The 23,322-nt window shown below is 35.2% G+C and overlaps 2 protein-coding genes across 2 annotated transcripts; both read right to left on the bottom strand.

Moving 5' to 3' along the window:
* On the bottom strand, positions 10,108-15,891 carry LOC109228929 (myosin-2-like). Its single transcript, XM_019394192.1, has 5 exons — positions 15,707-15,891; positions 11,712-14,849; positions 11,330-11,461; positions 11,122-11,252; positions 10,108-10,594 (listed from the first exon to the last, which is right to left on the bottom strand). Exons 1-5 carry the CDS (start codon positions 15,839-15,841, stop codon positions 10,363-10,365), a joined length of 3,768 nt encoding a protein of 1,255 aa, XP_019249737.1. The 5' UTR covers positions 15,842-15,891; the 3' UTR covers positions 10,108-10,362.
* Positions 16,417-18,167, bottom strand: LOC109229960. Its single transcript, XM_019395501.1, has 3 exons — positions 17,941-18,167; positions 16,678-16,875; positions 16,417-16,599 (listed from the first exon to the last, which is right to left on the bottom strand). Exons 1-3 carry the CDS (start codon positions 18,025-18,027, stop codon positions 16,417-16,419), a joined length of 468 nt encoding a protein of 155 aa, XP_019251046.1. The 5' UTR covers positions 18,028-18,167.

The following is a 23,322-nucleotide window of genomic DNA, read 5'->3' as shown; positions in this document are numbered from 1 at the left end:
GAACTCAAGCATAAACCAGGTCCATACACAGTGTACACAGACATGGGTAGATTCGAGCACAAGGCATGCACATGAAGGAAATAAGCTTAAATGGTTATATCTGATATCTCCTAAACGCAAAAGTTGCATAAATGATAAGGAGAAGGACTCCTTACTCGAAGAGAACTCTATCCTAGATAAGGTAGGAGTTAGAAGTTGAATATAATTAGAACTCTTCTACCATGGAAGAGTATAGCATTAGAACTCTAGTTATTTCCTATTCTATTAACTCTATATATTTCGGGATGTTCTCATTTTACAGGTATGCACAAACGCTGAAGTTAAACGTGAGTTGAGAGCAAAATAGCAAGGCATTTTGCAAGCAATTCTTGTGTGATTCAAGTGTGCGAACCTGAAGCTACATGAACCAGATAGAAGAACCAGTTCCAAGTATCTGTCTTTTATTCTAGTTTGTAGTAGGACTTTTGAGTTGTACCTTTCAGCTTTATCTAGAAGCAATTGTACTAGGTACTCTGAGTGTTATATTCAAGTTAGATTTAACTTTAGGTTGTCGCAACAGATAGAGGTTGGTTGCTACAAAGGGTTAGAAGTAACCCTAGGTTTACAAAGAGTTTTGTAAATGCTGTTTTTGGCTCAGTGAGTTAGTGAAGTGTTGGAAAAAATCCTACTGGGTAGTAGGTCGTGGTTTTTTCACCTTTTGAGCCAGGTGTTTTTCACGTAAAAATATCTTGTGTCCCTTCCGCATTTATTATTTCGCAACAGTAGTATAAGGAACACATAGAAGAACCAAATCCTTCTATAATCTGTGCACGCAAAAAATTAGACACCACACAAATCACCCCCTCTTGTTAGGTATTTAGTATAAAACATCAGCCCACACATGTCTCGACTGACTTTGCTAGCTAAGATAATGCATTGCAAATTTGCAATGATATGCTATTTGAGTATGTTAGAGACTAAAGAGACTTTAATGACTACGACCTGCACGTGAAATTTACTAGTCCAACTAATTTGAATGCATGTCGGATAATCTTAATGAGAGTAAATTAAAATAATTTCTATTTCTAGAATTCGAATCTAAGACATCTGATTAAAGATAGAGAGATCTCAATCATTGCACTATACACCTAGGGGTCGTTTGGTTGGAATACGATTTATACCAGTATAAGTTATATTGGGATAAGTTATGCTGGAATTAGTTATACTGGGATTGTTGTTTATTCATTGTTTGGTATGTTGTATTAAGAATGACAAGTGCATAATTTCTAAGAAGAAGGTATAAGTTATACCGGTACTAATTACCCCACCTTCTATAAGGTATAAGTTATCCCGGTGTTAAAATTAACACCGGGATAACTTATACCTGGTTTGCTAACCAAACAAAGTATTAAGGTGGTATTAAATTTTTATACCACCCTTATACCTTCTTATACCTGTACCAAACGACCCCTTAGTGGTGTTTATATAGAAACTGCGGCGATGTTGCAAAGGTGTCTCGACCTCTCCATTTTTGCTCATCTTTCTTCTCAATTTTGGGTTAAAACAATTCATATATTACTGCTATATGCAGTGGTGGACCCAGAATTTTGTGCAAGCGGGTTCAGTTGGAGAAGTCCATAACTAACATAAGCGGTATAAGCTGTATAAGCGGGCTCAAAAATAATTTCTATACAAAATTTACCTTGCTTTAGCCATAATTTATATATATACACAATATTATTTTTGACAACGCAGGTTCAGTTGAACCCACTTTTCACCACTTGGGTCCGCCCCTGGCTATATGTCCTCTTCTCACTATTCTTCCTTTATGTTGAATTGAACTTCTTTTGGCAAATCACTTAGATATTATCATCTGATAGTTTTTTTATTGTTCTTATTATCCTAGTTTAATATATTATTTTGAAGTTAAATTGTGGCCGTCTATATCGAATATCTTTTGCTTGTATACAAAATATGTAATATTAAATTTGATATACTCTCTTACTTTTCAGTACAATTATTTGGGCTTATTTATTGAACTAGATGAAAGTTCGTTAGCCCGTTTAATTATGGGCCGTCGCCCTGGCCCTATTCCAGCCCTATGTGGTTTCTAGGTTTCTTTCATGAAAATTTTACCACCTATAGCAAAGGTATACACCCTATCTATTATAAACCAAAATCATTTTAAAAAAAATATTATTTTCTATAGCTACCTTTTATATTTTATAGCAAAATGAGCATTTATGGTATATACTACCATTGAGGCATGAAAAAAGGAATGAAATACGCTATTTATGTTTTTCCTCTCTCTTAGACAGCTGGACATACTTATTCTTAAGGTGATTGCCGTTACGCTATTCATGAATACATAGCGCGAATACATGTGCGTACAACTGGATTGCCTTGATTTTGGCGCTTTTTACTGCTGTATTCATGAATACAGCAGCGCGAATACATGTGGATACATGCGCGTACAGCTGGACTGCACCGATTTTAGGTGTTTTTTGCTACTGTATTCATGAATACATGTGAATACATGCGCGTACAACTGGACTGCCCTGATTTTAGGCGTTTTTTTACTGCTGTATTCATGAATACAGCAACGCGCATACATGCGCGTACAACTGGACTGCCCTGATTTTAGGCGCTTTTTGCTGTTGTATTCATAAATACATGGCGTAAATACATATGCGTACAGCTGGACTGCCCTGATTTTTAGGCGCGTTTTGTTGCAGTATTCATGAATACAGCAGCGCGAATACAACGAATACACTACCGTAACAACTGAATAGTAGCTATAGAAAGTAATTATTTATATGATAGCTAAAAGAAATTAATATCGCCTAAACAATAGTGATTTCTGAAAATTCCTTTTTTTCATTTGCCCACCTTATTGGTAGTTGGTATTTCTTGTGGTTAAATGGTTTCACTAATTCTGTTCTTTGCAGTTGCTGTTTGGTTATCAAGTGAGAGAATTACTTTTTGAAGTAATAAAGTGTAATTAATATCAAATCAATTGGAAACACTAGCTAGTATAATTTCAAAGGGATGAATCTGTAATTGTCTATTTAACGAATTAATCACCACCTTTTATTATATGCATTAGTATATATTGTAACCTTGCGGAAGCTATTTTTGCTTTACGCTGCCTTCCCCAAGATATATATATATATTCTTGAATAATTAGATTTGCACAAAGATTTTTTGTGGCATTAACTTGCATCAGAGTTGGATTCAGGATTTAAATTTTATGGGTGCCTTGACGAAGGAGAAAGCTCACGAGCTGAGGAGGAGGCTATTGGCTATGGGGACCTGGAGAAGTAGTGGGGAAGCTAGCGGTATGTGGACGATGACGGCAAATAGTATTAGGAAGGCGGCACAAGAGGTACTAGGGGTCTCGAAGGGTTACTCGGGCGGGCACAGGGGTGACTGGTGGTGGAACGCCGAGGTCCAGGATAAGGTGGAGGAAAAGAAAGCGGCGTATCGACAGTTAGTGGAGAGTACGGACGAGGAGGAGAGGCAGAGGAACAGAGTAAGTTATAAGGAAGCTATGAAGGTGGCGAAGTTAGCGGTCACGGAAGCGAAGAGTGCATCATTTGGTAGCATATACGAAGAATTGGGGGAAAAAAGCGGAGATAAGAAGTTATTCCGGCTGGCCAAGGCGAGGGAGAAGGCGACTCGGGATCTAGACCAAGTGAGGTGCATCAAGGACGAGGAAGGCCAAGTGTTAATAGATGACGCGCAAATTAAGCGGAGGTGGCAGACGTACTTCCATAAGCTGCTAAATGATGAAGGGGAGAGAGACATTGTGCTAAGGGAATTGGAGCACTCCGAGTGTCACCGAGATTTTAGCTACTGTAGGCACATTAGAGTCGAGGAGGTTGTCGGGGCTATGCGTAAGATGAGCAGGGGCAGAGCGACAGGGCCAGATGAAATTCTAGTAGAATTTTGGAAGTATGTGGGTAGAGCAGGATTGGAGTGGCTAACTGGGCTGTTTATTGTTATTTTCAAGACGAAGGAGATGCCATATGAATGGAGGTGTAGTACGATGATTCCGCTATACAAGAACAAAGGCGATATCCAGAACTATAACAACTATAGGGGCATCAAGCTATTGAGTCATACCATGAAAGTGTGGGAGAGGGTAGTGGAAGCGAGGGTGAGGAGGGTAGTGTCGATATCCGAGAATCAGTTTGGGTTCATGCCTGGTCGTTCCACTACGGAAACGATCCATCTTATTCGGAGGATGGTGGAACTGTACGGGGATAGGAGGAGGGATTTGCACATGGTGTTTATTGACCTAGAGAAAGCTTATGATAAGGTACCTAGGGAAGTTCTTTGGAGATGTCCGGAGGTGAAAGGTGTTCCGGTGGCTTATATTAGGGTAATTAAGGATATGTATGATGGAGCTAAGACTCGGGTTAGGACAGTGGGGGGCGACTCGGAGCATTTTTCGATTGTTATGGGGCTACACCAAGGATCTGCGATCAGCCCGTTCTTATTTGCCTTGACGATGGACGCATTGACAATACCATATCCAAGGAGAGGTGCCATGGTGTATGTTATTCGCTGATGATATAGTACTGAATGATGAGACGCGAAGCGGTGTTAACGAGAGGTTGGAGGTTTGGAGACAGACCCTTGAGTCTAAAGGTTTCAAGCTGAGCAGGACTAAGACTGAATATGTGGAGTTCAAGTTCAGCAGCGTGCCGAGTGAAGCGGGCGTGGACATGAGGCTTGACTCACAAGTCATCCCCAAGAAAGGGAGCTTCAAGTACCTGGGGTCGATTATACAAGGGGATGGGGATATTGACGAGGATGTCACGCACCGTGTAGGAGTGGGGTGGATGAAATGGAGGCTAGCGTTTGGTGTTCTGTGTGACAGGAAGGTGCCTCCGGAACTTAAAAGGAAAGTTCTATAGAACGGTGGTTAGGCTGGCCATGTTGTATGGTGCAGAGTGCTGGCCAGTGAAGAATTCTCATATCCAGAAGATGAAAGTTGCAGAGATGAGGATGCTGAGATGGATGTGCAGACACACTAAGCTAGATAAGATTAGGAATGACGATATTCGGGGGAAGGTGGGCGTGGCTCCCATGGAAGACAAGATGCGGGAAGCTAGGCTTAGATGGTTCGGGCACGTGAAGAGGAGAAGCCTGGATGCACCAGCGAGGAGGTGTGAACGGCTGACCTTGACGGGTATGAGGAGAGGTAGAGGGCGGTCTAAGAAATATTGGGGAGAGGTGATCATGCAGGACATGGTACAGATGCAGATTTCCGAGGACATGGCCCTTGATAGGAAGTTGTGGAGGTCGAGCACTAGGTTGTAGGTTAGGAGACAGGAGGCTAGTGTGATAGTGTCTTGTTTTAGGCTGATAGGGGCTCCAATTGTGTTCTTAATACTTCTTTAGGGTCGAAAGCTAGGCTATAGTATGTTTAGCGACCCTGTATGTACATATTATTCCCTTGCATATGTAGTATTGTGCCTTTGTTGATGCTTAGTGTTAATACTTTGCTCTCTATTTTCTGGTTATTGCATTGCTGGTGTTATATGTTAGGATTCCTTTGCTGCTTGCATGACATTCAAACTCCATAAAGTACGAACAATACATAGATAATCAATCGATGAAAAAGAAAACAACGTCTTTTTGCTAATATCTTATTGCAACTTAATTATGAACGAAACATCTTACTTTAGGATAAAGGAAATAAAAAGTTATAAGATCCTCTTAACACAATGAATTTGGATTTAATACATCATAATGGAAAAAACAAAGTACACTACCACTCTTAGCATAAGATATAATGTATGCAACTCTTTTTTATACGTGCTATAACTAGTATTTTTATGTGTATTATATTAAAATATGTCAAAATAAAAAAATAGGTCATTTCAATTTTTAGGGGGAACAACTCATGATCATGACCAAAGAGCGGATCTAGGATTTAAAGTTTATGAGTTTCTATAATGATGTCAAGTTAATAACTAGGTTCACAATTAATATTTAGTTATTCAGAGCCAGCAATTGGCGGTAGGATTTCGTCCCGCATCTAGAAGAAGATCGCTTCGGATCACTGTGGTGTGGCTGAATGTAGAGCAGTCCGCCCTTACAGCCTTTAATCAATAAATTATTTAGAACTTCGAATGAATATTTAATAATTTTTTTAATACATATACAAAGATTATGCCAAAGTTACCGAGTTTCTGAAAATCCATATCTTAACCTCTAGATCCGCCACTGATCACGACATGATGGAAGAGAGTATAAAAAATTGTCATAAGGAGAGAATGGAATTAATAAGTATATATCAACCCTTTCTTTTTCAAACAAGATTATATATGTCCTCTTTATGCATGACATAACATTTCTAACTAATGTTTATAATGCATACAATTACTATCAACCATTCATAAATCTGCTCAAAGCACAAATGTACTACGTATAAGCTTCATACATACACCCTTTAAAAAACCAATCACAATAACAAACTACACTCAGACATTATTAATACAACTCTAAATCATTATTCTGACCATAGGCCTTAATACGTAAAACAAGGTTTTTTCATTAAGTAACTTACAAACACACACAAAATTTAATAAAAATACTCAATAAGAACTAAGTAAGGACAAGATAATTAGCATATCATCTGCCTTGCCTTTGAGATTAATATATTCTCCTTTTTTATTATTAAAAAACTATAATTCAATTCCTATAGAGCCCATCAATAGACTCCAAATGCCAAAGGATTAGAAGTTGCCCTTAATTTTGACAAGAAAACCATCACCATAAACATGGCAATTACCTTATCAACATGCTTAGAAAACAAGGACCATCTTTTGCAGCCACCCTTTCATTATCTTTAGTTGACGGTTCCAGTCTTTTCTGTTTACTTTATTTGACGGTTCCAATCTTTTCTGTTTACGTAAGAATTCTTCTTCTTCTTCTTCCTCCATCGAAAAATTTCGACAAAAGGGTGGCAACCACTCAAGAAAACTAGCCTAGAGGTTTGATAATTAGAAGACTTGGCTAGTTTTTATTTATACGGATGGATTGGTGATGTTTTTATGAAGACAAAATAAGAGTGAGGTAATGACTTAAGTAGGGAGAATGTGATGAATTTTGGGTAAAGTAGAAGGAAAAACGAAAGTAGGAAAAAAGAGTAAAAATGGAGGGGTGAGTTGGCAAATTAAGAATCTAATAAGGGATATGCCATTGGTACCTTCTCCACTGATCTTATATCATGTTATATTTCTTTTAATGGCCTTATATTCCTTTCTGACCCTTGATTTTTTATATTCTCATGCTTTACTTTTTGTAGCTAGCTAGTATTTTAATTATATAAATAACATACAATATTTTGCAGTTTAATTTATTTTGGGAAAAGACTCTCATGAATTAGGTTTTTCAGGCAAATGATTCTCCAAACTATGATGTGTACACCTTTTAATAAGTATTAAAAATATTATATTACCAACGGAGTATGGTGTGACGAATATATGTGCAACGGTACTTATTTTTAATCAGAGATTTCGAATACGAGTTTTGAAAATAGACAAACTTGATAGAGAGTATTTCCCGCTTTAATCGGCCATCCTTACGTGATTACAAATCAAAATTAGCCAGATGATTAATTAAACAAAAAAAAAAAATTAGTAACTCTCACTAAAGAAAGATAATAGTAGAGGGGTTTTGCTTGAATTCTAATCAAAATATGCATCATTTAGTCTGTTGCTTGATTTAAGTCATGTATACGGACAATGCAATTTTTTTTTTACATTATCAATAAATTTTAACATGTGATAACAAGTTAATTATTATTTTTACTAGATTATCAGTTAATGTTTAACAAGAGATTTATCTGTAATTACTAAATGTTGAATATAATTTAAAATGCTTTCTGAGGTGACACAAGCAGTACTATCATCAGTTAGTACTACCTTGGAAGTTTGTACTGATATACTTTAATTTGATTGCGTAATGTTCTTTCTAGGAAGGATCTTGATCTTTTGATGACTCATGTGGTACATTTAGCCAATGGCTACTAGGTCAATATTTTTATTTATTTATAGATCAAATAATGTTTATTATAGAATTTAACTTATTTGCATTGGGAAAATCATAGACATCCCGTATTTGTTAGTTTTGTGACGTGAAGAAAAGTAGACCACGTAGCAGTGCCGGCTCTAGGGGGAAGCCACTAAAACAATTGCTTTAGGCCCCTTAGAATTGAAGGCCCCGAAATTTTCAAATTGTATACTATTACATATTATAAAATTATTAATAAAAGATACTATTAATTAAATTTTATACTTTTTTATTTGAAATGTGATAAGAGGTTTTTCAAATGATTAACTTGAGTTAATGAATATGTAATATATGAAAATAAATAATTTGATGACGACTTTGATAATTAAAGAATGAAGTCTCTTATAGTATCTTTTAGAGTTTATTATTTCTTATAAAGAATGGATTATGCCATTTGTTTTTTTGAAATAGACTTTAACTATTTCAAATGTATGAAATTATGTTGACATTTATCTATGTTACAAAAATGAGATATTTAGATTATGAGAATTTATAAAAATATTATATATCTTAATCGTCATTATTGTTTCTTATAAAATAGTATGCAGGTCTTAGTGAGTAGAATTACTAAATATTTGCAATGATAAAAGCTAGTGGTAAATGAATATATGAATGATCAAAATACGTACAAGGTGATCGGTATAACGTCATTACAAAAAATAAAATAAAATAATATATTAAATTTTCTTATATAAATTTAAGGCCTCTAATTAAGGTTTGGCTTTAGGCCACCAATATCGTTGAGCCGCCCTTGCCACGTAGCTATATAACTATATCACACATACTAGTAGTGTTTCTTTTTATTTTTTTATTTTTTTATTATGATAAACTATTTTTCTTTTATTATTAATTAACTTTTTTATATTAAAAAAAAAAGGCAGCCTGGTGCACAAGACGTCTCGTGTTCATGTTGGGTCTGGAGAAGGGCCACACCCCAAGAGATGTGATGTAGATAGCCTACCCTTATGCAATCATTAATGGTCGTTCCACAGTTCGAATCCGTATCCTATAGTTCACACAAAGATAATTTTACCGTTGCTCCAAAGACTAAACAAGAAGTATAAATATACGTACTAGCTAGAAAAAGTTAGTGAAAAAAATACAAAAAACTTTTGCCAGATTGATTTGTGTAAGGTTTGATGACTTTTTTTTTTTTTTCGAAACTCACCGATCCGATTAATTTTGATTCACGCAAAAAAAAAAAAAAAAAAAAAAAAGCCTGATAACCTAACAAGTAACAATATAAGCTTTAAGAGCATTAGAGAATAATACTTGATGCCCAAAAAAAAAAAAAAAAAAAACAGTCAAATATTCCCATACAATAGTTTATTCTTATTTGTGCATGTCTTCCAACATCCACTGCTTTTTCTTTATTTTGTTTTGCTCATTATATATCTTCTTTTTTACAATTGTTTTTGGTTTGCTCTGTACTTGTGGCTAAATCCAGTCATCAATAGCCAGCATAAAATTTAGCATAATCAGAATCTTTCTTTTAATCCTTCAAGTAAGTTTCTCTCATTCTCTTGATTGGGAGCTAACCAGAGCAATTGGGATTAGGATTAATTAATTGAAGGTTTGTTCTTAAGTAGAATTTCAGATTAATCAGGAGGGACATTCTAAAAATGAAAACCCCATATAGCCGGTGGCAGAGCCAAGATTTTTACTAGAAGAATTAACACAAATAGCCGTCCACCTAATATCTTAAACTAAAATTAGCTGGCAAATGTATAATATATATAAAATTCATGTATAATATAGGGTATAATTGTGTATAATCAATGTATAATATATGTATACCGGCTAGGAAAAGTAAACTTTAAATCTGACTGGCTATTTATGTAACAATTCTAGTGTCAAAATATATAAGAGTAAACATATGAAAAAAATCAATGGGAGTCACCATATAGTATATATGCATATAATTTTTTTTTTACCTATCCACACAGTGTATTTTCCCCCGCTAAGGGGTGTCAGTTTGCTATAAGGTGGCTCTGCCTATAGATATAGATCATTTGAGAATAAAAATATAGAACACAAACGTTCAAAGGCAAAAAGGCTTTGCCACTGCCATATCTTTGAATAAATTACACAATTTTGTTAGTGTAGTTTCTTGTCTAGCTTAGTCACTCCATTTTATACCATATGCACCTTTTATTTGGTCTAATTCTTTATTGCCTGTAGCTTGTTTCAGTTATTTTGACAATAAATTACAGTAGTAATATATGTGCTAGATCAAAACATGGACAAGTTTACCTATGGTTAGGATGAAAACTCCACAAAAAATGCTAGCGAGATTCAAGAAAACCATCTCTTTCCGCTCTTAGCTGCCTTTAGTTTCATAACAAGATCCTCTCTTTGTGCTTCTACTTCAGCATATTTAAGACTCATTTGAAAGTAACGCTCTCGAATGTCTTTTAATTCTGTTTCTAGTAAAGTCTTCGTACGTTCAAACCTTTTCGCCATTTCACTGTCCCCGTCTGGTTTCCTGGAAGATGGTGAATGCCCTTTTCGTTCCTCGGTCTTAAACCTACACATTTAAACAAGTATAGCATCTTCATAAAATCACTACCTATTATACCATTACAATAACAAACAAACTCGGACTGTATACACTACTCTTGCCAGTGGCGGTGTCAAAATTTTCATTAAGAGGTGTCAAAATATAAAAGAGTAAACATACGAAAGAATCAAGCGGATTCAAGATATAGTATACTATGTACATTAAAAAAAAATTTACCTACCAACACAGTATATTTTTACAGCGAAGGGGTGTAGTTCTCTTATCTTTACTTTGTCAATGTGCTATATTTATTATCTATTTACTTTGCCTTGCAATATGTTGCAGAAATCCTACGTTCTATATTGAGATGATGGATCGCTTGATAAATATTTCAAAAGGTAGCAAAAGTTCAACATGTGTATAAGTTTAATCCTTTTGATCTGCCTAAGGTGCAGAGCTCTTTTCTAATTTGCATTGTCAAACAGATATCTTTAGTATACGATATTAAATACATATAAATGTAAAATTCGGAGTTGTAAGCATCTGACACCTACCTTTGAAGCTGAATTTTGTACTTCTTATTTGCCTCTAATGCTTCAGCAAGCTTGTTCTCAAGCAATTGTATTCTAGCCAAGTAATCCACTTCAACAGAATAAGCAATTCCATCGGTGGAACCATTTTCACCCTGGATTAGCAAAAGTATATTAAAAGAGCAACAAGGGAGTTAAGCATTTGAAAGGAAAAACTTGAAATTCAAAACACCTCTGATTCGCTATACTTCCGATCTGAATGAAGTCGATCCATCAGAAGTTCTTGCGACTGATTAAGCTTTTGAGGTACTCTATTGAAGTTAGTGTACTTATTGGCGCTCTTTGGAGTATCATTCTGTTCAAACTGCGTAGAATTTTGTCATTCAACAGAATTGACGTTAAGTTAGACCTCTCTATAACAACATCTCTATGTAACAACCATTCACTATAAAACCCAAGTTTTTTTCGGAACCGATTTTTATGTTATGTTATAATATATGTCCTTTATAACAGCTCTTCACTATATCAGCCAAAAGATATCGGAACAAACGTGGCTGTTATAGTGAGGTTTGACTGTAGTAAAACAATACGAAAGAATTTCATAATAAGCTAACCTTTTTAGCATATAATTTCTTCTCCTCTTCCATCATTTTCACTTCTGCTTCAAGTGCTTGAACTTTTCTCAAGTAGTTATCCTTCTCTTCCTCCATCTTACATATTTTATGCTGATTTTGCTCATTTTCTCTCTTAGTTTCGCTAAGCTCAGTTTTCAAACCAGCCACTTGTGCGCAGAATTTCTCCTTTTCGGTTAAATCACTTTCCATTTGCTCAACTTTTTCTTCCAAGCAAATTCTCTTTCTATTGCTTTTCTCCAACTCAGACAAGACTTTTTGTAAATCGGAGATCTTACCAGCAAAAGAGGCCTTCTCATCCTTCATTTCTTCACAATCTACGGATATTATATTCAGTGATGCTTCTAACTTTTCCTTTTCAGACATGCATTCCTTCAGCTCGCTCTTCAGATAGTCGACGTCTTCCTGAAGTTCCTTTGTGTTTTGAAACTGAAATTTAAGATTACCACTTTCTTCATGAAGCTTTTGGTGTTCATAGCGCGAAAGAGTCAGCTGCAACTCAAGATCATTAATCGCCGTCTTAAGCTTTTCCTCATTTGCCCTATAACTTGGCAGAAGTTTCAAGATCTTTTCATGGTCAACCATCAACTTCTCAAAACTTTGTCTTGAATCTTGGATCTTCAACTCAGACTCTATTCTTACATTACTGAGCTCCTTCTCTATCAATGTAAATTTTGATTGAACATCTTCAAGTTCAGACACCAGCATTGCATTATCAGCGCGCAAAATGGAAACGTCTTGAATAGCGTCAGAAGCTAATCTCCTTTCCTCATCCATTTCAGAAATTTGCTTAGTTAGTTGTTCTACCTCTTTCTTGAGGCTCTCAACTTCCGTCAACTTTTCCGAATACCTCTGATTAGACGAACTTTCTTGTTGCACAAGTTTCTCAATTTCGTTCTTGTTCTCTTGAATAAGTTTATTAAGTTCAGCATTCAGTCTCTCTTCTTCCAAGGAAAAATCTTTCCACATTGAATTGAGATTTTCTTCTAGAGCTTTAACCTTTATCAAGCTATTCGACAAGCTTTTCTGCGATTCGTGAAGTTGAGCTTCTAGGTGCAAATGACGCTCGTGCAGTTCCACGTTCTCTCTTTCCATTTCCGATTTTGAGTGCTGAACAGTCTGGTACTCTTCAAGAAGATTCTGCAAAGATTCTTGCAACTTTTCGTTCTCGTTTGTGAGATGTCCATATTCTTCTCGAGCTTGTGACCATAGGATCTGCATGTCTTCTAATTCCTCTTTGAGATCAGCAATTTTAGTTTTCATCTCACTCTCCAACTTCCAAATTTCTTCTTGAAGATTCATCACATTAGTCCTGGATTCTTCCAATTCTGATTGACGAGATTCTCTCTCGACTATCATGAGCCTAATTTGTGCTTCCATATTTACGTTCTTCTCTGTCAATCCTACTAACTGATCCTCCAACATATGTCTTTCACTTTCGAGCTGTGCTAATTTCCTTTCCAGAAGCTTGTTCTCCGAAACTTGGGCATCCCTTTCCTTTTGAAGATCAGCAACTTTAGCTTCTACTTCTCTTTGATGCTCCGAAAGACAGTTCTTCTCCTCTTCCTTTATTTGTAAGTCAGCTTGTAACTTATCCAACTCGGAAACTTTTTGATCCAACTCCTTTAGCAGGCTTGAACATTGAACTTGTAGTTCTGCCATTGAGCTTTCATGAGCTTGAAACTCAACACGGTAATCTTCCAGCTTTCTTTGAGCTTCTGCAACAGAATTATTTCTCTCCTGGATCTCCTCTTCATACTGTTTAAGAAGTTCCTCGCACTCAACAATTCTAGTTTCTAAGAGATGGTTCAGCTCAAACATATTTGTAAGGATATAGCTAGCCGATACTTTGTGAGAGCTTTCACCGTTCTCGCTCAAATTTGCCAAGTTATCCAGATGACTTTGGCACTTATCACTTATACCGGAAGAAAGTTTATACCATGGTCTCTTTAGATGGTGAAAAGCTACTTCAAGCTGCTTCACTAATTGAGTGAAGTCTTCAGACTTTTCATTTGCTCCAATTTTCTCCATGTGTGTCAGTGTGTTATCAAGATTTTCTTCGTCATAGTGAATATGCGACGTGATACCACTCTTCTCAGTTTCAATTGATTCAGTTGTTTCCCTAGTGATTTCAGTATTGGACTCCTTAAACTTGATTAACAGGTCGAGGTTTTCCTGAGTAAGCTCAGCATAATCCCTCTCTAGTTCCTGCACTTTCTCTCTTAACGCTTCAATGTCTCTTATTAGCTCAGTACTAGCTTTCTCAGGTTGTCCATTGTCTCTTCGCAATGTGTCTTCCGATTCTTCCTGTCGTTGGAACTGGTCCAAGAAATTCACTTTATCTTGCAAATCGGCTGTGGTAGAATTTTTCATGTCAGTTAACCTCTGATGCAGAGATGAAAATTTCTCTATCTCCACTTTCTGCTGTTCTATAGTTTCTTCTAGCTCCTGAAGAAGCGAGAGGAGCTCGACATTTGACTCTTGACTTCCTTTCAGTTGTAAGGCTAAACTGGCATTCAACTCTTGCTGATGTCTTATTTCATTTTCAAGTTCTTCTTGGATATGATTCTGACTTTTTGATTGAAATACTGAATCCTCCGCCTTTGCAGTGTGTTTTGCTGTCGACTCCTCCAACATTAGTTTCAGTTTTTCAATCTCCTTTTTCAAGCTACCTTGCTCAGAATAGGCAGCTGAGAGATCCATTACCAAGTCGGCTTGCTTTTTGGACTGAGCGGAGAATTCCTCTCTCAGTATGTCCAAATCAAGCATGAGTTTCCGCGCATTTCTCTCCCACATCTTTGCTTCTATCCGGAGTTCTTCAATTGTATCTTCTGCAGCTTCTAGAATGTTCCTCGAAGAGCTGGAATTCGTTAGAGAAGACGCTGTGAAATCTTTTCCGTTATTCTGCAGATTCTCCATTGAACCTGTGGCTTTTGTATTATAGGATGATTGGTCTGAAACAAAATGATTGGCGATATCAGGACTTGCTCTAACTTGTTTGCCTGTGTGATTGGATTCTTCACTCTTTATGTGATATGTAGAGGGAAATTTTACTTTTCGTGTAAAGCTCTCAGCTGAACTAAAGCTGTTATTCGATCCAGAAGCCGAGAAACTTCTCTCCTGAAATGAAAACAAGAGTTAATCAACCACATAGGACACTGAAATAGGAAGAGAATTAACTACTTAAAGCTGAGTTCAGTACAACACACGGCAGAAATAAGAATGTCTAAAATGTGTCTAAAGTTTCTGTTTAGCCCACAATGGTTCATATGGTTGCATTTTAGCCAGCCTAAGAAGGCATATGCTACAAATTGGTGACAACAACAACAACAAACTCAGTGTGATCCCGCAAGTGGAGTCTGGGGTCAATGGTCTATATGGTTGCATTTTAGCCAGCCTAAGAAGGCATATGCGACAAATTGGCGACAACAACAACAACAAACTCAGTGTAATCCCGCAAGTGGAGTCTGGGGTCAATGATTTATATGGTTGCATTTTAGCCGGCCTAAGAAGGCATATGCTACAAATTGGCAACAACAACAACAAACTCAGTGTAATCTTACAAGTGGAGTCTGGGGTCAACGGTCCATATGGTTGCATTTAGCCAGCCTAAGAAGGCATGTGCTACAAATAGGCGACAAGAACAACAACAAAAACTCAGTGTAATTCCACAAGTGGAGTCAGGGGTCAATGGTCCATATAGTTGCATTTTAGCCAGCCTAAGAAGGCATATGCTACGAATTGGTGACAACAACAACAAATCCAGTGGAATCCCACAAGTGGAGTCTGGGGTCAATGGTACATATGTTTGCATTTTATCCAGCCTAAGAAGGCCTATGCAACAAATTGGCACATTACTATAATCTAAGGGACAAAAGAACATGCTAAATAAGATGGAGATATAACTTCTTGGTAAAACTAAGTAGTCAAGTTCACTGGTAATGAAACAGTAAAAATGGATAAAGTTGCATCAGTACCTTGATCTCGAATTTGCTTGGACCCGAGTTAGAGCCTATATCTTGAGTAAACTGAAGCACATCACTCCCAGCAGATAATTTATCAGACTCATTCGATTTACTGGGAACGTCATGATCAAGATCCTGCTCTTTCATATTGGATTCATCTCTGAATTTACTCTTTGGTGTTAGGCAGTGAATTTTCAACTGTAAACAAGATTGATAAGAATTTCAGTACACAAAAAGTTGGAGAAATTCCATCCTATGTCTGTTGATCTTAGTAGTACAGGCATAAAGGATAAACGTCACCTTATAACAACAACAACAATAACATACTCAATATAATCCTACACTGTGGGGTCCGGGAAGGGTAAAATATACGCAGACCTTACCCCTACCTTACGGAGGTAGAGAGGCCGTTTTCGAAAGACTCTCGTTTCTTAAATGTCACCTTAAAACATGAAAATTTATTGTGAACGGGCATTAGATATAGGGGAAGCTTGTTCCTATAACAGATTATATGAATGACTCTGCACTTCACATGGTCTAAGTTTCTAAAAAAAAAAAAATATACTACAATATAGAGGAATTTGGTTCCTAGGTACTAGCGCTTAGTGCTTCCCATAAGTGGCGGAGCCAGGAATTTTATTTAGGGTTATCAAAATATAAAAAACATATATACACATAAGGGGAGTCAACATATATCATATATACGTAAAAATAAATTTGACCTAGCTAAACAGTGTAATTTTCCAGCAATAAATCAAAGACTTAACAATCGTAACACTTGCCTGTAGTGTTGTACCCTGATTACATTTCTTTAAAGGAAGCAAAACAGGAGAAGACATTCTTGAACCAACATATGATGCCAAATTAATGGTTCCCTCTCCAAGTATACCAGATCTAGCAGAACCCTGTGTTGGAAGCGCGATTAAGAAATTGAATAAGCAAGTCATCTTAAAGCTTCTTAAGATAGGACTTCGCGATCATACCATTGAAACAACAAACTTGTAGAGAGATTCTTCAAGCTCTAGAGAAGAATCATCTTCTGAAATCCAGACCGATTCCAAAAGCGTCTCTGGCCATTGACAGCTTCCATTTTTCACAAGTGTTTTGCCTAACTTTGCTATTGTTTTTCCAGTTTCTACACAGATTATAGACAGATAAAGCCTGTCCCATCCTTTTGGTACCTATACCACATTACAACATATACATAATCAGAACTATCAGTGACCGGTAAAATGGTTGCTATATTATTATATCAAGAATCTGAATGAGACCATTTAGTACTACAACAACAACGACAATGAGTCCAGTAGAATCCCACAAGTGGGGTCTGGGGAAGGTAATATGTACGTAGATCTTATCTCTACCTTATGAAGGTGGAGAAGTTGTTTCCGATAAACCCTCGGCAGACCATTTAGTACTATTGTAATAACTATAACATCACGGATTCGATGCATATAGGACTCCTTAAGCATTATATCAACTATGACTCAGTGGTCAATTTGCTCTTCTAGGAAATACCTAATGGGGTTAAAATATGTTGTGATTCTACTCGTGAAACACCTCATTACAACAACATCAACAAACCTAGTGATATCCCACAAGTGGGGTCTGTATGTAGACTTTATCCCTACCTTATGATGAAGGTAGAGAGGCTTTTTCCAATAGACCCTCGGCTCAAGAACAGTGAAACATAATACCTCATTAAGGGAATCAAAATCAAGACGGAAAATCCACACAGTATGTGAAACTACAAAGTAAAGTTTAGTCATATTGCATGATCTTATTTTGAACCTATCGTCTAATTAAATCATTAAATAATTTGATAGTATAAGTCAAGATCACCTAATTTGTGATTCTCTACCATTAACCATTACCCTATCCTTGTATGATCATTCTCTCAATTCCAGTATAGACATTATTATGAATCTGATGACAAATATGGTGTCAAGTTCTTGAATCCAATAATATGCAATTCAGATATTAACAAAACTAACAGAGGAAAGCTAAGTCAGTTCCAAATATTGAATCAAGAATGTGAATTTTTCTCTAAGTTTTGTATCCGATAATAAAACAGAACACCAAGGGTCTTATCGGAAACAACCTCTCTACTCCGTCGGGTAGGTCTGTGTACACACTACCCTCCCCATACCCCTACTTATGAGAATTTTATTGGGTTGTTGTTGTTGTAATAAAACAGAACACTCTCTCTCTTTAAAGGGTCTGAAAAAAAGTATATGGAATTGTACCTGAAGTGCTTGGAAATTGGAGAATCTGAAATCAACCCTTTCTCCTGATTTGGCCAGCTTATTGTTCTGCTTCTGTAACTTGAACATTTTCTCTTTGTCACTCACCTCCACAAGCTACTGAATTAGTGACTTTATTTTCTTGAAATGTGGAACAGGCAATAATAAGACATTCACTTTGAAAAAAGAATAAGAATCAACATGCATTGGAAGGACCAGAGAAACAAGAGAAGTTAGCTAGTTGGTCTTTGTTATGGAACTTGTAATGGGATTTATACAGTCGAACCTCTTTATAACAACGTCGTTTTTTCAGATATTTTTGGTTGCTATAGAAAAATGTTGTCGAACCTCTTTATAACAGCATCATTTATTTAGATATTTTTTGTTGCTATAACAAAATGTAGTCGAACCTCTATATGACAATGTCGTTTATTTAGATATTTTTGGTTGCTATAGCAAAATGCTGTTATAGAGAATATATAACAGTAAGCTAACATAAAAATGTGACCAGTATCATGAAATATTGTTATAAGGGATGACTGTTGTAGAGAAGTTTGACCGTATTGTTTTCTGTCAATTTTGGCGTTAGAATTGAGCTTAAGTTTATAGTGAACAAAGTTAAGGACAAAAGTTCGAGGAATTTGTGTTTTTGACACTCAAATAATAGTGTTTGTCTTGTAGTAGTTATTAGATATGGATTTAAAAGGAAGTCATTCCTTTTCTTTACCTTTTAAACCTAACAAGAAAAGGAGAAATCAAGAAATGATCATTTATGTTCATCTACCTTTCAAAGTGTAATGGGTGGGTAAGCTGAACGTTGAAGGCAAGCAAGGACGTTAATTTACTTTTTATTTTATTTTATAAAGGAAATGGGATAATAAGGGATTTTTATTTTATAACTTTATTTCGAACTTGTAACTCAAATGGTATAATATAATAAGGTCAATTTTCATCCTTATTATATTATCTTGAGCACATATGGTGCTTTAAGCTTTTAAAAATTGAGCACTTCAGTCATACGACACACTAAAATTCACACAAAATAATCATGTGCTTTCCACGTGATTAGAATAAAGACGACTCTAATAAATATTTTTCACATTTTCAACATTTAGCAGCAAAATATAAAGCAGTTTAGACAAAGAGTCATCATACTAAAAAAGAAATTTGTAGTAATAAAAATAAAGGGATTTTTTCTTATCTATACCATATATGAAACCTTATTACCAAAAATATGCATAATTCCTAAATTACCCGTCCAGTCCACATTATTTCTACAGTTTTTGTACCAATCATTAAAAGCTAATTAATAGCAGTTGTATCTTCCTATTTATGCGAGCTAAATTTTAGGAGAAGAATATTCTGAACAGATTTGGCGTGAATATTCTGAACAGATTTAGGAGAAGAATATTGAAACGGAAAGGAGATTTCTGTTCTTCATCTTCATCTTCATCTGTTCTTCCATATATTTTCCACCATTGATAGCAATTAAAAAGCTTGAAAGCTTTGAATTCAAATTTGGGTTTTCAAAAGTCATTATTTGTTTGGATTGGGTGTTGTTGTAAATAATTCGGAATATATTTAAGAGTTTATATCTCAATTTTGAGGGGTTTTGGTGAAGATTAGACTTGGTTTTGATTGAATTTCAGATTGAAACTCGAAGAAGAAGACATATTTCCAGAAATTGTAGATAAATTGTAGTTAAATTGTAGAATTGTAGATAAATTGTAGATTGGGAAGACTAAAACTTCTACAAATCTTCTACAATTATGTCGAAAATGCCAATTATGCTACAATTGAAATGGGAATTGGGATATTAAAATTCAATGTATCCATTTTGTAGATATCTTGTAGATAAATTGTAGATTATTTGTATTCTGATTGTAGATGCATTGTTTTCTGTTTTCACAAATCCAAAACGATTAAAGCTTCTACAAAATCTTCTGCAAAAAACAGTCTACAATTTATCTACAATTTTTTTAATTTTTCTACAATTTATCTACAATTTCTGGAAATATGTCTTCTTCTTCTTCTTCGAGTTTCAATCGACTGTGTTAACCAGTAACCTTCAGCCACTGCCCAAAAAAAAAAGAGGTCAATAAAAATAACGATACATTGATGTTTTGCACGTGTAAATAGAGAATTGGTAAATAAGAACTAATCTGAAGATACGGTCGCTAAGTTAAGGTTTTTGGGGAAGTAAATGAGAACTAATCTGAAGATTATTGATGCTACTGTCCATCTCCAAAAGGGGGGGGGGGGGAGAGACGGGTAAAGGTAAATGTGGGAAGATACGGTCCTAAATCAGCGCCTAATATAAATGCACCCTTAATTATATCCCTAATTTGAATTATGGTATATAAATGGTAATTTGGTATGCTGAAATGTAATTAACACAAACCTTAAACATTGAGGGTAATAAGGTTTCATATATGGTATAGGAAGGTAAAAATCCCAAAAATAAATTGCAAGCAGGAGAAAATAAAATTGGACAAGAAAATCTCGATCGCGTTCGCTATTTAGATTGGTCACATGAAAGACATATGACCTAGTTTAGTGGCGAAACCAGGAATCTCTCCAGAACTGTTCAAACTTGAAAGAAGTGCAAAAAAAATTTCCGATAAAGGGTGTTCAATATATATTATATACATCTAAAATCTAATATTTTACCTATATACACAATATAATTTTTCGACGAAGAGTGATCAATTGACCTCCCTTGATATGCTGTAGCTTCACCCCTGACATAGTTTTAAATGATTCATTTTGGAATTTCCATCAATTAGACTACAAAAGCTCAACTTTGCAATTTTGAAGGATCAAATGTGTCAGAGTAATATAATAGGGATGAAAATAGACTTGCCACAAACATAAGTGGCCACTAAAAACTCACTTTGTTTCTATTCTTTCCTTTTCTGGCATGAGAGTGTTTGGTAGGAAGTTACAAATAAAGAAACTACGTTACAACTTAGGATGAAATAGAAAAGGAAAAAGTTAAAAAATAAAAACAGAAACTATAGAGAGGACAATAATTACTCACATTGGGAATTACAAATATGGTTATACAATTACATTACAAAAACTTAGTAATTATGATTTTACTTTATTTTCGAGATGAGATAGTGATTTCATGCCATTTAATTTGAGGTTTGAATATATTTTTAAAAAGTAAATATTTAATCAAGATATTAGTTCTAATCAAGAGAAGCATTGATAGTAATGATATATTCTACTATGTGATTTGGCCTATAGCTGTAGTTCTGTGGTTTTGGCGATACTTTCTATTTTTCGTTGAGACTTGAGATTAACATTCTATTTTTTTTTTTATTACCAAAAAAAACATTCTTGTCTTTGTCTTTTTCTCTTGATGAATTAAAAAAAATAAAATTTGGCTGTTCTTTTCTCTTGCACAATGACGTGACTTTCGTTTTAGAAATTAAGTTATATATGTGAATAATATAAATATTTTTAACACAATTAATAATTTAATATATTTCAATATGTCAATTATCATTTTATCAATTAAGTATTAATTTATAATTAATTAATATATGATATATATCATATATTTTAATTATGAAAATACTTCTGACATCCTTAATACATAAGACTTAAAATCTTTATTTTAAAGGTTGAATGTCATTGTTTCGAAGCTACAAAAGAATTTGAAGAAAGTATCACTATAATAACAAGCAGTGTCATTTTTATATTTATATTCAATATTTTTATTTTGTATAATATATATATATATATAAATATATATATTTGATGAAGTGGTGTCACGTGTGACGTGACACCGTTTGCCGCAAGGTGTATCCGTCCTCCCCCCTCCCAACCACCATCACACACACAAAAAGTTCTCTTTTTCTCTATGAGTTAGGACTTAGGATGAGTCAAGGTGATGTTCTAAACGTCAATACCACACAAGAGGGGGGTGATTCGTGTGGTACCCGATTTTCGTTCTAGAAGAACCTGGTTCTTCTAGGTATACTAACTCTACTGGTTGCGGAATAATAAGTACATAAAATAAAGAACACAAAGATTTTTACGTGGAAAACACCTGGCTCAAAAGGTGAAAAAAAAATCACGACCTACTACTCAGTAGGATTTTCCCAAACTTTCACTAAAATCACTGAGCTAAAACAGCATTTACAAAACTCTTTGTAAACCTAAGGATTAACTCTAATCCCGTTGTAGCACACAGCCTCAACTGTTGCGACAACTTCAAGTTAGCATATAGCTTGAACACTCTAAGTACCTAATACAATTGCTTCTATGAAAGCTGAAAGGTACAAGTTTAAATCACCTACTACAATTGATCTAAAAATAAAGAAAGACACAATGGCATTGGTTCTTCTATCTCGTTCAAGTAGCTTCAGGAATGCACACTCAATTCTCACATAAATTGCTTGCAAAATTGCCTCGCTCTTTTGCTCTCAATTTAGTTTAACTTCTGCGTTTGTGTAATTCCTGTAAAAGAAGAACAATCACTGTTATTTAATGAGTTAGTAATTAGAGTTTGATTGAAACTCAATTGTTGATCTTCCATCGAAGTTGATTCCTTGAACAACACAAACTCCAACACTATCTTTTATCCGAATTGTTTTCTCTTCACATAAGGAGACTTTCTCTCCTTATCCAGTATGCAACCTTTTCGATCAGATCAGGAGATATTGCTGCTTAATCAATGAGACTTATCTCCTTCACGTGCATCTCACATGTGTAGGTTGATCATCACTGTGCTTCACATGATGGACCTGGTCCATGACTGAGTTCATTTGTCATTCTTCAAAACTTCACCTGTTCTTGGGCCAACACAAGGGTTCTAAACCTTAATCCGAATGAATGGGCAAGATAAAATATACAGTCAAACTTCTCTATAGCAGACTTGTTTGTTCCGATAGTGAAGTATTGCTATAAAAAATAAATAATATAACACAATATGAAAAATAGTTCCAAAGAAAGCTTAATTGTTATAGTGAAGTATTGCTATACGTACAAAAAATTTCATTCACCTTCTAAAGATAGAATATAATTGTAATTGAATTAAAATTAAATGTGAAGATTGAATTAGATATGGATAACAAATATGCCTCGTTCAAAATGAGCTCGAGTTCAATATGACTATGATCTGTAAGGTAAAACTGGTTCAAAAGCAATCAACTTCAGACCTACAAGGAGTTAGAAGCGGAGCCAGAATTTAAAAATAATAGGTTCAAAATTCTATTTATTCTAAGTTATTAGGTTCTAAATTAATAATTTGTACATATTTAATGAATTTTTAAAGGCAAATATAGAGTTTGGACCAAAGTTACTGGATTCGACTGAATCCGCGCCCGAAGCTCTATCTCTGCCCCTTCAAGGAGTTCAACTTATATATATATA

Source organism: Nicotiana attenuata, chromosome 7 (assembly GCF_001879085.1).
Source record: "Nicotiana attenuata strain UT chromosome 7, NIATTr2, whole genome shotgun sequence".
Taxonomy (NCBI): domain Eukaryota; kingdom Viridiplantae; phylum Streptophyta; class Magnoliopsida; order Solanales; family Solanaceae; genus Nicotiana; species Nicotiana attenuata.
The sequence above is the reverse complement of the archived record's forward strand: the minus strand, read 5'-3'. Positions and strand labels throughout refer to the sequence as shown.